Genomic DNA, 16,252 nt, shown 5'->3' on the forward strand with positions numbered 1-16,252 from the left:
TTCTGTGATTCTGTGATTCTGTGATTGGTGTTGTATTGTCATGAATGATTCAAGACATGAAATAGGCTGGTTTTGAAATTCAACTTATTTTAAAAACTTTTTTGTAGTGTAGCAAAACCTGATTAATTAAAAAATCTGTTGTTTTATCTTGTAGAGCTTTTTGATAACTACATGCAGCAGGATGCACATGAATTCTTAAATTATCTATTAAATACAATTGCGGATATCTTGCAAGAAGAAAGAAAACAAGAGAAACAAAATGGTCGCCTACCTAACGGGAACATTGACAATGAAAAGAACAGCCCGCCAGACCCTACCTGGGTTCATGAAATCTTTCAGGGAACTTTAACTAATGAAACCAGATGTCTTACGTGCGAAACTGTAAGTCTGGGTATACTTCATAAAATGAATTTTTCCACGTTTCAGAACTTCATGTCTTGTGATTCATTTATCTCAACAGACTAACATACTAGATTAGTTTCTATCTTTAGAAATCTTACATTCATATGAACATTTGAATTTTTTTTTGTTAGTGAGAAAATTTCAACAGCTGATGCATGAATTAGAATCATAAAATCATTATGTTTGGAAAGACCTTTAAGATCATCAAGTCCAACCATTGTCTAACTCTACTGTGCCCACTTTTAAACCATGTCCCTGAGCACTGTGTCTAGAAGGCTTTTAAATACATCAAAAGATGGTGATTTCACCACTTCCCTGGGCAGCCTGTTCCAGTCTTTGATAAACCTTTTAGTGTTAGTTTTCCTAAAGTCTAACATAAACCTACCCTGGCGTAACTTGATGCCACTTCCTCTCATCCTATTGGTTGTAACTTTTGAGAAGAGACCCACACCCACCTCTTTACAAACTCCTTTCAGGTAGTTGTAGAGAGCGATAAGGTCTAATTGAAGGAAAATAAATTTGGTCGATATTAGGAAAATGCCCAATTGATTTTTTTTTTTTTTTGTCAGCATGATCATAATTAACTTCAAAATTTAGATTAGAAAATTTAAATTTATGTATTCCTAAGAGCAATGAAGCCTACTACTTGGGGATGTAGAGTTATTCTCTAATTACCTTAATGTCTTGCTTAGTGATCCACGTCATAAATAAGTATTTTGAATCAGTTTCCACCAATTTCTAGCTTTTAGATTTAAAGCTATTGAAACCCATTTACTATGCCTGGGTTTTGGCACTGAGACAGTAGACTGGGATTCTCAAAGAACATAACTTAATGTGCAATAGAAGTAGTTGTTTCCTAAATGTCTGTCCACAGGAATTCCTCTAATACTAGACCTTGAGAAATAAACTCCTTTGTGTAAGCTATGCTGAAATTTTCTTTGAGAATAGTTCTACAATAAGAGAAAGTATACATTTCAGAAAAACTTATAATTGAATTTTACCTGCTTTTTTAAAGAAAGAGGAAAAGCAGCACAATTTGAAAATTACAGTAATTCTGTCATGGTCTATGCCTTGAATATTGTAAAAAGCTAAATGACTGTATTTTTTTGTATGACTCTTCATAGCTATTTCCCTTTACTTATTTAGGTAGTGCCCGTGTTTCAGCATGACATTGGAAAGGAGGAATTAGTCAAAATAAATCTATATAGTTTACATGTATTTTTTTCCATCTTCTAGAAATTCTCACCTCTCTTATTTCAAAGAAAATAGCTTCCTAATGTTGCTTGTAATATAACTGCAGACTTCAGTAGATCATGGCACTTTGAGCTATTTAGGTGCTGATTTCTAGCTACCATATTTTCTTTTCTGGTAGATTTCCCCTCCCTAATAACTGTTTCATGGCAACTGTCAATTGCTTCTCTTTTAGATCTGGAACTGAATTTTTTTCTTCCTGAAACGTGAGTGTAGCTTAGTCTCTTCATGTGACTGAGGTCATTACCTTTTCTCACTATGGCATAGTGAATTACGGCTGTCAGGATTTTGATCTAGGTACAGTCCTTAATTAAAACTTAAAATGCTGATATGCTCATTCCCAGCATATTTTATTAGTTATCAGGCCTATCACAATTTGGAGAGTTTTAGCATATTAGGGCCTTTGTGTTCCAAGCCTTAATAATCTGGAAACTATTTTACCAGCTTCTGTCTATTGAACATATCAGTGTTTGTCTAATTGAAATATAGTGACCTCAAAATGGGCACTCAGAAACACATTTAGACACATTAAGTATTATTACTGTGAATACTGTCTTATTTTCAAATACAGTGAGCACATGTGATTGTTTTAATGTTTATTGGAAGCTGTTGGCATTTAGTCTTTGTGCGTTTAGAAATACAGCTTAAAATGTCAGAAGTTCTTGGATATAGCTCATGTAGAAGATTACACAGCAATAGAGGATGAATTAGTGCTTCTTAATCATAAGACAATAACTTTAGTATGTTTTTTCTTCAAATTTGAAATTTAATGCATACTTTAATATAAGGCATAAAATATTTTCACTCTAAGGGAGAATAATAATCTTCTAAGTGGCCAAACATACTCCAGGTTCCTAAAATCAGCATGGTGAGATTTTATTCTAATTTTAATTGTCCTAATTATAGAAAAGAGCTTCTTTCCAGGACCCACTGTCTCATTAGCCCATCTTTAAGATAAAATATGAACTGACTAAAGGATTATCCTCAGTTTAAGTATGGACAGTGGAATGTAAGGAACATAGATGTGATTCTTTAACAAAGACTTGTGTCATGGGTCAAGCCACAGTATAAGATAGATAAGTTACAAAATGGATTGTCAGTTGTCTTTACAAGGCATAAAATTCTTTGGCTCAATCCTACTTTCAACTGAGAGAAGTCAATAAGGAAAATGTCAGTGGTCTCTCTTACAGGAATACTGTAGAAGACTTAACTATACTCTGCTTTTTTATATCTTTTTTTTTTGGGGGGTGGGGGAAAGCAGGATAAATCATGCCATTTGTTTCAGCTTCATTTAAAAATAGTTTCTGCCTTAGCACGCATGGGAGCCTACAGTTGCAAAAGCTTTTTTGTCAGTGAGCTGTTTCACATTGCTAGTGAAATTCCAAACTGGAAAAAATACACATTTGATGTGTGTTAGCTTTCTGAGCTTTCTGTTCTGTGTGGCATTGGTCATCAGACTACAGCTGAGCTGTCTGAGTGCAGATTATGTCCTTGCTGTGAAAACAGTGTACCATTGCTTTTAGCCAGAACATTGGAACACTCAGATTCTTCACTGTTACTCATATGTTCCTGTCAGGAGCACTCAGATGGCTTTTTGAACACATCAGGGCTTGATTCTGGAAGTGGTGAGGTTTTTTGACAGTGTCCATTTTTTTTCCATTCTATAGATTGAAATATATAGCACTGGCAACTTTAGTCTAAGTAACTTAGTGATGTTTATTTGAAACAGAACCTCTACAAAAGTGAGGTGGGGGTGAGTGGAGGGATGGAGGGTGACTTTTAAATCTTTTTTTTGTTTTTAAATTAAAATTGTATAAGTTAATGTTGGGGGGGTGGAAATACTGTTCAAATATGAGTGTTCAAAAAAATCTTAAAAATTAAGAATAGTGATTCAAAATTATCAACATAAATGGAAAAAATCCACTTGGCTATTCTTTCAATAAAGCTTTTCATGGTTCCTCATGATCCTAAATGCACAAGCTAACCTGAGAGAGGTTCTTTAAGGCAATATTATCATTATTATCACTAAGAATGGAAGAATTCCTTTAGCGAACTTCTGCTTTCAGTACCAATGTCTTTTTTAACCAAGTACAGCACATCCCTTTCCTCTTCTCTGTCTCCTCCCCACCCTTACGGCTTCTGCTTGCAGCAAAGCTGCCTGTGAAATCTTTATTCTTTCATGGAATTTTCTTTGATTAGACCAAGAGAGGAAGAATTCTGTAATTGCTTGTCTGAATAACACTGATCACATGACTCCTTAATTCCAGCTGTCCTAGCTGAGCACTGCAGCAGAGTATTTTCTAGAACTGGTTTTTTTTTTTTCTGAGCCGTTCTTAATCCCTAAACTAAGATTATTTCCACCAGAGTTCTTGGTGTTATAAACTTGAGTTTGATAGTTCCAAAAGTGGTTTGCAAGGGGATATCTTGAAAATTGTCCACACAACTAAACCGTAGTACATCCCTGAAGACAGGAAATGTGCAGCACACTGAAGATGACGGTGGCTTTTTTTTTCCCCTCCTAAATCATGTTGGAAGTTTTCCATATATGTTCTGAGATCTCTTTAAAAATATAAATGTTATACTTCAGCATCTAAATGATGTAGTAGTTGTGATATATACTGGTGTACTAACGTTTTGTGTACATGTGCATTTACTCTTGGAAAGATTAGCTATGAAAGAGTGGGAGGACTCCTTGCCCAGTCCACCCACAGGTATTAACAGAAGCTTTTATCTTGATTACATAAGTTCTCAGATTTGTCCTATGGTATTATTTCTCAAAAATAGTTGTCTTGATAACCTGTATTTTTCTTCGTATTCTCCATAGATGCTGCCCTTAGGAACTGTGTGTTTCTCATCTCTTGATAATCAGAGAAAAATTTTCAAATTTATTGTTATTCTGAGTTGAAAAGGGAACATAAATCTCGTATGTTTTAAAGATCAGCTTAGATTAGTTTTCCTTTAGCTGTTTAACTTTTCCTGCTTTCAATCAAGAAACTGCAGCCAGGCATCTTTTCTACAAGCATTTATACTTTTGTACCTAGGAGTCATAAAAGGCAGAGGACATTCTCATCAGCAGCATTGAGTATATTTAGATACAGAGAGAAAACACTAGCAGACAAAAGTTAAGGGTGCAGATTACTATTTCCTAAATCTTTTGATAACAGAGTTGATTTTCAGGGCAGCTGTGGATTTCATTCATCACCATTTTTTCAGGTTTTGTTATGGAATTTATTCTCTGCTTCTAAGATTTTATATTTTTTTTACTTTAATTGTTATTCTTGCATTTTTGTAAGAAATGACTATGCACTATTCTGCCCCTATCAGACCAAGTCTCAAGCTCTCATTTACCAACAAATTTACCATCTGTTTCTCATTTAATGGTATGAATCTAGCCAGGAAGATGCTTCAAAATATTTGTGCTCTTTATTATGGACACTATGTGATATATACAAATAGCTAACTTTCAGTTGGAGGGAATCATAGGTGAAGAACAGGAGAGAACACTAAATAGAAGAATCCCAGTGATTGTATTCTTTTGGAAAAGAGTAAGGTGTAGAAGGATCTTGGCATTGAAGTTGAGCTGGAATCGCAGCATAATGAAAACTGGCATTATATACCCCCACAGGCACATATAATGTTCCCTACTCCTGAACAAAATCAGAAACAGAGATTTAGCAAATCTCTGAAATAGAAAGGCCTCTTGTAACAATTTTTAAAAGGCTGTTGTAAGGTAAAAGATGCATTCTATCAATAGAAAATGATACTGAAAACCAGAGGTAAATTAGTATAACTAGTTTTAACTGTAATCTATTGGTTCTTTTTTTCCTGCAGATAAGCAGCAAAGATGAAGACTTCTTAGACCTTTCAGTTGATGTGGAGCAGAATACTTCAATCACACATTGTTTAAGGTAGATGCAACAATCTGAATTTTTGTAATTTGTCTTTTATCTGTTATCCAGAAAGGAGTAGGTAAAACTAAAAACTTACAAGCTTAGTGAAGTTTAGCTTTTTGTTAAGAGTGTAAAATTATGTTTATAGTGTACATATTTACATGTATATTTCAGGTAAGAAACTAATATCTAGAGCATTTCTTTTTCTTTTTTATTCAGGGGTTTCAGCAATACAGAAACTCTGTGCAGTGAATACAAATATTACTGTGAAGAATGTCGCAGTAAGCAAGAAGCACATAAAAGGTACATCAGACTCAGGGAGGAAAAAAAATAACCTACATATTTCATGAAAATGCTCCTGTATTTGCTTGTGTGTGTGTATGAGGCAGGGGGAGAATGTTCTTTTTCCCTTAACTTTTCTCACCCTTCTTCCACTTAAGAGTAACTTGGTTACATTCCTCTTGATTGAATTCAATGAGCCTGCTTCCATGAGTAATGAGAATCCATATAAAGCATTTTGGGACTCCTTTGAATCACTGTTTATTTTAGGAACAAGAAAAAAAGTGTTCTTAAGACCAAAGATAAGTTAAAAAGACAAGTTAAAACAAACTACCAGTGACTAATCAAAGATTATGGGTAATGATGAATAGTCACTGATTTCATGTGACTTTTTAAACTTGGTTTTGTCTTAATAATAAAATATTTTTTCCAGTTGCTGTAAGAATCACTTTGATAGCACTTTTTTCTGATTCAGTCAGAATGAGGCTTGCAACTTTTTTGTTAAGTGAGTTTCTTGTTTCTTAAAAGTGCGTAATTAGTTGTGCTAAACTTCTGCGGGACAGTGCTCCTGGAAAGCATCAGAAGCTCTGTGGAAGCCTGAAATTCATTATTGTTAAAAACTATTATTGTCTGCCTCATAATTCTTCTGAAAAACCTCTGATTCTGTGTACTATGTGGTATTTACTATGTGAGAAAGTATTTGTTTGAAGAGGTGGGAACACTGACATGCTCTACTGGTTATACCACTGATCCTGGTTATTTGGTTTACTATGGATTCGGCACATGGCTTTTGGCACATCTCATCTGCAAAGTCTGCCTTCACACATTGCCTAAGCTCACTAATTGGAGTGTATTAGAGGGTGGTGAAGCCAGGTCTGTCCCGTTGTTTTCTCTTGCCTTGGCTCTTTTTCTGTGTGGGAGGTAATGTGATCCTTGACCAATATAAGCTGTGTTGACATAAACCTGTACTGTAGGCACCGCCATATTGGCAAAACACAACTTTTATTGTTTGTATTTTGCTTTCCATGTTGGGTGTAAGTTCAGTTTCACTACAGTCATAATTTTCTTCCATCTTTATAACATGGAGCTCATGTGTGGTAGTGTCTACTCAACTAGCAAAGGTGGCGTACTGAATTTTTTCACCAGTGAAAGGTGAAGGTGAAGTGTCAAACACAGATGCATTTTGAGAAGAGGACTTTCATTTTGGAAAATGAAGAAGCAGAAATTATATCTGTACCTCAGTAATATAATAAAAATATAAATCTCCCTAAAAATAGTTGCTTCTGTCATCTTCCCTTGCCATGGAGAAAGTTAACCTAGCAGGTTTAACCTAACCCCCTATCAGAGTTTCGTACAGGTTACTGTCAGTCTAAATTTAATGAGAAAAAAGGAAGAAAAGTGTGTTTTCAATGGTTTTGTCCACAGCCCCCTATCTTTTGAAAAAGGATAGTCTGGTACAAACATTTCCTGGCATTCTAAAAATATGTTCTTAGTAGACATATCTGAAACCTGAGCTGTATTTTTGAGACTTTTAAGCTACCTTTGGGGGCTGAAGCCATTTTGAAAAATTGAACACAGTGCTGATCTAAGGCAATTAGCTGTGCCATGAAGCAGAGCACTTTAGCCTAGTCGTTCTGTTAGTATGGGCAAATTTATTGCCCAGAGAGTGAAATTCTGTTCTTGCTGCCAGGCCAGCTGTGGTGGACTTAGGAGGATTTGTAGGCACTGATGCAAGATCTCAATACCTCAAACTAGGAAAGGGAGCCCTCAATAAAACTAGATTATAATTTTCTGGCTTTGACTACCATAAAATAATGCTGCAACATTTGTACAAAATTACTGTGCTAGAGCACAGCATTAGCTTGGTTAGGTAGCATGAGGTAAGGTGAGTAACAGTGGGCTATTTGTATCCCTTGGCAGTGTTAAATGAATGGCTTGATATGAAAACTTGGAGTAATACATATGTAACAAAGTGGTGTAACTATATTAAAAAGCTTGTTTGACTTGGCTGGTTTACTGAGAAATTCAACTGGAACGGGATCTCTGGAACAACTTTGTTCCAATACCTCTGCTGTATACCAAGTGGGATCTAGGTTTTGCTTTTGGGAACTCAGGAGAGCTATGAGGAGGTGTGTTTAAAAACTGAGTTCTGTGCTATGCAGTCATCGTGTCTAAATTATTATGTGGCTTCATCATGGCTATTCTTCTTCTTATATATTATAATAACAATATTTGTTAAACAGCTGATTATTTGTGCATCTTTTAATACTTGGAAAAATTTTTGAAGACTTCAGTAGAACAGGTTTCCTCTAAAACTAAATGTTTTGACTGGATATTGGAAATATTGTTGGCTTTTTGGTTTTGTTTTTTTTTTCAGGATGAAAGTAAAAAAGCTGCCTATGATTCTAGCTCTCCATTTGAAGAGATTTAAGTACATGGATCAGCTGCATCGATACACAAAACTCTCTTATAGAGTAGTTTTTCCTTTAGAGCTTCGTTTATTTAACACTTCAGGAGATGCCACAAATCCTGACAGAATGTATGACCTTGTTGCTGTGGTAGTTCATTGTGGAAGGTAATAACTCTGTTTTACACAAGGGATTTTTTGTATAAGCTTAACTGTGTTTAAAAAACACTCAGTATCATATAACTCTAATAGCATTTAAAAACCTCTTAAAAGAAAAGTTTCTTAGGAAAGAAAGCATTGTGAAGAGATTCTGACAGAACGTGAGACTTCGTTGCCATGATAGTTCCTTGTGAAAAGTGATAACAGTGTATTTCACATCACAGATCTTTGTATGAGCTATGTTTAAAAAACAACACAAAACATGCAATATTCTATAACTCGAATAACATTTAAAGGTAATTTTTTTAAAAAAGGTTTCTTAGGAAGAGAAACATTACAGAACAGATTTCCTTTAGGGTGCTGTGGGGTTTTTTTAAGGCTTGAGAAACATTTTCTGAAATATATCTGTATATTATGAGTTTTGTTGATTACTTTGTTTCCTTGCTTTCAGAATATGACTGTTAAATTTGTATTCCGTTTTGCTATATTCAACAAATGTTCTTGTGGCTTTAAGTCTTAAAATCAGGGCTGCTCTACAAACTGCTTATTGATAGATAATACCCTGAATTGAAAATTATGATTTAACATCTAGAATCATAGAATAATTTACATTGTGAGGTCAACTACGTAAAGCTCAAAGCAGGGGTAACTTTGATGTTAGATTACTGCTTTCAGTTTTGTGACTGGGAATGCTGATTTTGCTGCCTCTTTGGGCAGCTTGTGCCAGTCCATCAAATGTTCTCACAAGGGTTTTTGTGGTTTTTTCCTATATACAGTCAGAATTTCCCTTGCTGCACTTTGTGACCACTGCTTCTTGTCCTTCCACTGTACATTTATGAGAAGAGGCTGGCTCTGATTTCTTTATAACTCTTCCTTTTTGGGTAGTGGAAGACAGCAGCTGGAGTCCTCATTTGGTCTTCAGGCTAAACAAAGCCAGCTCTCTTCATCCATCTGGTGCTGTAGCCCTCTGACAAATGTAGTGGCCTGCTACTGGACTTCTTCCAGTTTACCAGTCTCTCCCTTAACTGTCAAGGTCATGTCTGGAGTCCCATGTCGAGTTCTGGGTCCCAGAATGCAGAATGGTGGGGATTATCACATTGTTGATGGCTCTACCCTTACAGTACAGCCCCACAGAGTCCTGTCACCAAAATTATGCGCTGCTGGCTAACAGCGCAACTTTTTGACCTTCTGAACACACCTAGCCAGTTGTTTCGTGACTGGTGCTGTTGGATGGAGATAATCTGGCACAAGACTTTGCATTTGTATTTGTTAAACTTCATGAGGTTCCTATCAGCCCGTTCCTCCAACTTCTCGATGTCCCTCAAAATGACAGACCTGCCCTTTAGTTGCCAGTTACTGCCTTTTGTCCCACCCACCCCTCCATTCCTCCCTAGGTAGACCTAGGATTACAGTAGAGTTAAGATGACTAGATCCCAAGTTGGCCAGGACAGTTATGGAAAATAAGCCTTTGTAGAATAGTTTTCTGGGATACTCTTATTCTGGATTTTGGGGAAAATCCATTTTATCCATTTCTGACCGTTCTGTCTAATTCTGACCATTTTTGTCTCCCTCATTCAAGCTGCGGTCATGGGAACTTATCCATTCTCAAAGCCATGACAGGAGACAAGCTGTTTTCATTGAATTATGTGATTTGGTACACAGGTGTGGCGTTCAGAGATGTCAACCTTCCCTCTCTGTTCTAGACATAAAAATTGCATTAGTGCTGTTAGCCGGTTAAGGCAGTTCCAGGACTGCTGTAACTAGCTGTCCACTTTCAGTTGTAAGGTTCAGCTATTTCAGAAAGTGTATTATTTCCTTACTTGAAATCTGATTAGATTTTTCTGTCATAGTTGTGGAGAAATTTCTTGTCTACCATAAACTGAAGAGCTGTGCATTACCACAGTTTTAATTTGGTTCTGAGCCCTTCTTATTGCTGTGAGGGTTCTTAAGGCTTCTAAACAGTCATTGTAGTTCAGTTTTGTGTACAGTGGGCCAGATAAAGACATTCCCAATGGAGATTGTAGAAGCTCTACAGCTTTTTCTTTCTGAAGATTGGAAATAGTTTGGGGTGAGAATGTTTTCTTGATTTCACTTCTCTGTCTCTTATTTTGTTTTGTTGTAATTTCATTTATATTTTTATGCTTGTGCTGTTTATTCCTAATTTGAAATTATAATCCTCTTTTTAGCACAATGTTAAATGTAGAGATAAGTGAGACCTCATTATGAAGATGGTATAAGTGGGGGGGAAAAAAGAGAAACATACAAAAAAAAATTTAGTGTCAGCCCTTTTAATTACTGTTAAGTATTGCTTTTCTACAATAAAAAAGCCAATGTAATGAAACACATTTCTACATACATGTGTGTTATTGTCTGTGTTCTTTTCTAATTTTATTTTACAGTGGCCCTAACAGAGGACATTATATTGCAATAGTGAAGAGTCATGATTTTTGGTTGCTTTTTGATGATGATATTGTTGAGGTAAGCTTTGTGTAACCCTGGACTATTTTCTCATACCAACCAGAGTGCATGCACCTCCGTTTTGTATATGATTACTTAAAGTAAAAAGGGTTTAACCCTAGTCTAACTGGCAGTAACTGTGAGCGCAGAGCTGTGCCTTACAATTTGACTGTACAATACTTTGAATTACATTTTGGTTTTAATACTTCTTAAAAGAAGCTCCTTTGTTTATGACCACTGTCTTTCACCTTTGTTTAATAAGCTGGTCCTATCACAACCAGACATGGGCAAATAAAGATAGAGAAAACGTGGGTTTACTGCAATTATTTTCTGAGGGCAATTTGTTGGAGCAAGCCATATGATCCATTTAGGAATGGATCAGATCAGGATGGAATGGATCAGTCTGGTAGTCTGTTTTATTGAGTACCCTCGATTGTTTTAGACAAAGGTGTAACAAATACCAAAATAGGAAAAGACTTCAGATTTTTAAGGTTTTGTCCTAAAATTGAAAAGTTAATCCCTGAAACAGAAGCCTTTTGCTTTTGGTTGTATTCTTACTAATATTAGCCATGCTTCCAGGAATTCTTAGTATTAAGGAAAAAAAAAAGATTTCCAACTAATTTTTTGAACAGCAGTTCACCAGTTTTAACTTTGTCATCTTTCTGTTTCATCACTTATCTTTTATTCTTTATTAAGAGAGTGGAAACTGCTGGTGTCCCTATATTATATCATCTCAGGTTTTTTACTTGTTCTATAATCTTCCTTTTTTCCCCTTTGTCTATGTTCTGCGTGAATAAAAGTATGATTGTGCTGTCCAACTCCTTTTCCTGACTTTATTTCAATTAATTAAATCTGTAAAATGAATAGTTTACATTTTCCTTACAATACACAAGAACTGCATAATTAAAAAGAAAAAGAATGAGGCAGATGCTGGAATTACATTGTTAATTGGCAGGGCAAGTAAAAGAGTATTGAAGAGTTCTTCCCTCCAAGCCACATTGTGGGCACTTTTTCACACAGGAAATAACAAACATGGAAATACACAGAGCTGTTGGGAAAATAGATGGATTGCCTCTGTGTCTTATCAAGATACGCAGTAAACTGAAGTGTCTCGATAGGGTCAAAAGTTCATTTTCCTCCAGGGAAAACAGAGAGATATAGTAGATCTCACATGATTTCGCAAACATCAGGGACAATCTCTCCAGTTACAAAGCTCTAACACCTGGCAGTAATGTATTTTTTTTCCTCTTAGCCCTTCTAAAGAGAGAGGAAAGAATCTTTTTGTTCTCAGACTTAAAACATTTCGTTGACACTTAGGCCCATGGTTCATGAAGTTGGAATGGCTCACACCTTCCCAAGAGAGGTTTTATTCCAAGTAATGGGAATTAGATTAAATAAAATCTGCTTAAGTGAAGGAAAACTTAGCTTTTTCACCTTTTTCTTATTTGTGGCCTAAATTTCCCTTGATTTAAAATGTGGCAAGAGAGCTTGCTTTCAGTTTCTTTTGTAATTGAATATGATGACAATGAAAACCAGACAATACTCTTTTCATCTTCCTAGCAGAAGTTTTGGCTTTTTCCACAGAAATCTTGGTTATAGGAGGCTTTCCAAGCTAACAGGATCACAAGCAAACATTGTGTGAAAAACATAGAGGAAGTTGGCCTTTGTTCTCTGCCTTCTCCTTATTCTCCTCTGCACTTGGTTGTCTTACACTGCTTAGATTTGGAAATGATAATCTGCACTTGAATTCTTCATATTGAATTTGAAGTCTCAATGGGATATTGTTGTCTTTGAAACTTTTCTATGTGGAATTCATACAAGCAGTGCACATAAGGTTGTACTCATACTACACTCAATAATTAAAAATTGATATATAAAATGTATATATCCACTACCCTCTGCACAGCTGGTGGCAGAGGGCAATCCAAAACCTATCAAGTTTAAAAATTATTTGGATTTTATTACTATATGTAACTAAATGAAAGTTATTTTTGTTTGACAATAGTTTTTAGAGTGGAACTTAATGTCACATATATATTATGCAAGATATTCTTACTTTAAATTTGTGGTTTTTTGCATACAGAAAATTGATGCACAAGCTATTGAAGAATTCTACGGGTTGACATCAGATATCTCAAAGAACTCTGAATCTGGTTACATCCTCTTCTATCAGTCTCGTGATTGAGGGGGAACTGTGGTGAAGAGATTTTTATGCCTCACATCTTTTCTATCTTGGAATGAAGCAAGCACTGAAGAAAAAAGGAAAGCAGGGAGGAGCTCCAGGGGCAGTAGCACAGTTTGCACACAACTAAGCAAAGAGTTTGGGATTCTTAAAACCTTTGTATCATTTTCATTTTATTTCCTCAGGTATCATGCTGACTACACATCTCCACTGCATCCCATAAGCAAAAAGAGAGATACCAGCCACTCTTGCAGGAGCTTTCTGTTAGGTAATACTATCTCTGTGGTCCTAATTCAAAGCCCTTTAAGATCACTGGAGCACCTTTCATGGACTTCGGTGAATTTGAATCAGGTTCTAACTGCACTGCCAGATTGGTGTAACAGGAGCATTAGAAATCTGTATTTTATACAGACTTCGTGTATAAAAGGTAAAGGACTCTTTGTGAACTTAGTTTCCTGTGCTTAAGTTTAGAAGAATTAGGTTGAAAGGGTTAACATATAAGCAAGAAGATATATCTGGGCCCAACACAATTGCCTTCTTGATGGTAGTAGTTTAGCTGAAGATATGAACTGGTGTCAGGGAGGCAAGTATGTTTTGCTTCTCTGAAGAAGCTTACGTTATTTATAATGTATGATCGGGAACAATCAGTCAAGATTATGGCTTTTAATCTCCGTATGGGGAAAGATTTGGTTTGTAATGGTTTATTTTTATTTATAAATTATTGTAACTTAGGATTTTGTGTATTGTCCTTTATTCTAACAAGTATTGGACATTTTTTATATTAATTTGAATTAAAACTAATTATGCACAAATATTAAAGAAGAGCCAATATAAATTCTAAAAACAATGCCTACAATGTCTGCAAAAAAAATAACACAGAAGAGAGATTTCCTTCTGGAGGAACTGGTATCTAAGTGAGGTACTTTATTTAATTAAATTAGAATATCCTCTTTCCATTAATGAGTGAAAAAAGTGATCAAACTATTACATAGTTTCATAAGAAAATGATGGTGCAGCGGTGGTATACTGGTCTTTATAGTTCTTTAGTAATTTGTTAATGTTTCATACTCTAAGCAAATTAGAATTATTTGGATCTAAGTAAACCATTTTCAGGGTATTATTTCCTCTCCTAAAAATGGATTAACTTCTGTTCTCAATGGCATGGGTGACTATCTTAAAAACCACTCAAGGTCTCAAGTAGAAGTTATGTCTGAGTAATAAAAAGAAATAAGCCTGTAATTTCATGAGATGGAAGATACCACATTTCTTTAAAAATAATAATACTCAAGTCCTATAGGGTGAAGCGTTCTGAAACCAAGCAGTTTACCTTGCTTCAGATTTATGAAACAGCATTAAGAATTACATCTTGACAAAACACCTGATATGTAAGAAATGAAGTGTTGTGATTTGACGTTCTTCCCCTTCCCAGTACATTGTTTGACAGTAGCTGAATGTAATTTCTGGAAAGTCATGGGATGTGCATTCCAGATTATGGCAATCAGGTCTTGGATGTCCTTGTCACTCCCTCGTCAGCTGGTGATTTTTACATTATTGTCATTTTCTAAGGTAATTTTATTGATGCTGTTACAACTTTTAAAAAGAATGTCTGCTGTCTGCTGCTATAACTGACTATTTACTTACCTGTATCTTTTAGCTCAGGAAATGACTTCACCTATTCACTCAGTTGAACAAATCTTTAACAGGGTCATTAAATAAATTGGGCTATTTAGGAACTATCACACTGTAACAAATTGCTTTTGTAAAATGTAAAGTTTCTAAAGCCTTGGTTTGGCTAAAATTCTTTTGTAGAAATTTATGTATCATGATTAAACAACCAGCATTGTAAAGTAAAGCTTAAATATTGTGGGAGATGCAGAAAACACGATTGGATTTTTCTTAAAGGATTCAAATAATTTTAAAAACTTTTTTCATCTTTCAGTTGGAAAAAGGTTAAGGAGTGAATCAGTTGGATAATGGTGCATGTTAGAAGGATGAAGTCCTTTGCATACTAAAGGTACAGCATTGTAAAAGAACTGTCACATTACTTTTTGCTAATTGAAAATGTTTGGTCTTTTTTTTTTTTTTGGTGTAGTTAAAAGCTGAGGCTAGTTGCTAAATATTTTATACCCTGACAAAATCTAAAACATTTTTGTTGTATCACTGGTTTTACTCCTGCAATGTATTTTTATAAGATACTGACTTTTATTTTGTAGAGGGTTTTTGAGATAGTATTCCAAATTATATATTTCATTTTTCTTTTAGTGAAGCTGAAATAATTGTAAATTCTTAATTAAACTGATATCAGAAACTGCAACTTAAACAAAAAAAAAAAAAAGAAAAAGAGGCAAGGAAGTCTAAAATATAACTGATTGGTATGTAAAACATTATAGGATTTTTTTCTTGGCTGTAATACAGTGGGGATTGTGGGAAAGTTGACAGTTGTTGTAAATGGTGGAAATTATTTGCTGTGTAACTATGTAAATGTTAATTGGGACTACAGTTCCCTATTTTGTATATTGGAGAAAAAACTTATATTAAATAAACTATGTTCTTAAAAGGTAAGTACTGCATCCTTTGTGGAGCCTGAACGGTCAATCAGCTGCCTTTTGTGCGTTTCAGTGTTTTTGAACCTAAAAAGTATCTGGAATTTCCTGTATTAAGCTAACTGACCTGAGCCATGGAGGGAGAGATGTGTTTAAATGCACTGCATTATCTCTCTTTCTAGATGTGTCGTTACGAAAATAGTTCAGTGGCAGCCACATTCGGTGGTGCCCTTCTCCAGAATTACTTTCTAAGGTAGAGGAAAGGGAGTGTTTTGTAATACTGTTCTTTCTTGACTTCCATTTCCTCACAAGTACCTTGGCATAAAATATGCAGCTTAGTTACCCAAGGGATTTCTTGGATTGCCACCTTGTGGGAAGGAAAACGGAAGGGAAGAAAAATAGGAGTGCTTACAGCGCTGACATACGAGAGACTGACCAAAGAATGGGAGTCCAGCATGAGAAGAAGATGCAGCTTGTTACAGTATCCATGTATGATTTGCTATCAAGTTTTTCTTCACCTGGAGTGTACACTACTGTTTGTAATGAATATGTGTACTTGCAGTTTTACAAACAGTTCATAACCTGCCATATTTGTAGTTTTGACACCCACATCCATAGCTTTTCATTGCATCGAAATAGTGACTTCTATGTGTTCAGGTACTTGTATGAACAGTTAAATGGA

General features: G+C 35.4%; 1 protein-coding gene across 1 annotated transcript; it reads left to right on the top strand.

The window, feature by feature from the left end:
* Positions 1–159: 159 nt before the first annotated feature.
* Positions 160–13,588, top strand: LOC104541192 (ubiquitin carboxyl-terminal hydrolase 12). The gene is made up of 6 exons (XM_010185181.1): positions 160–381; positions 5,485–5,561; positions 5,763–5,846; positions 8,200–8,397; positions 10,788–10,866; positions 12,929–13,588. The coding sequence occupies exons 1-6, from the start codon at positions 172–174 to the stop codon at positions 13,028–13,030; spliced, it is 750 nt and encodes a 249-aa protein (XP_010183483.1). The 5' UTR covers positions 160–171; the 3' UTR covers positions 13,031–13,588.
* Positions 13,589–16,252: the final 2,664 nt, after the last annotated feature.

Source organism: Mesitornis unicolor, unplaced genomic scaffold (assembly GCF_000695765.1).
Source record: "Mesitornis unicolor isolate BGI_N332 unplaced genomic scaffold, ASM69576v1 scaffold24925, whole genome shotgun sequence".
Classification (NCBI taxonomy): Eukaryota; Metazoa; Chordata; class Aves; order Mesitornithiformes; family Mesitornithidae; genus Mesitornis; species Mesitornis unicolor.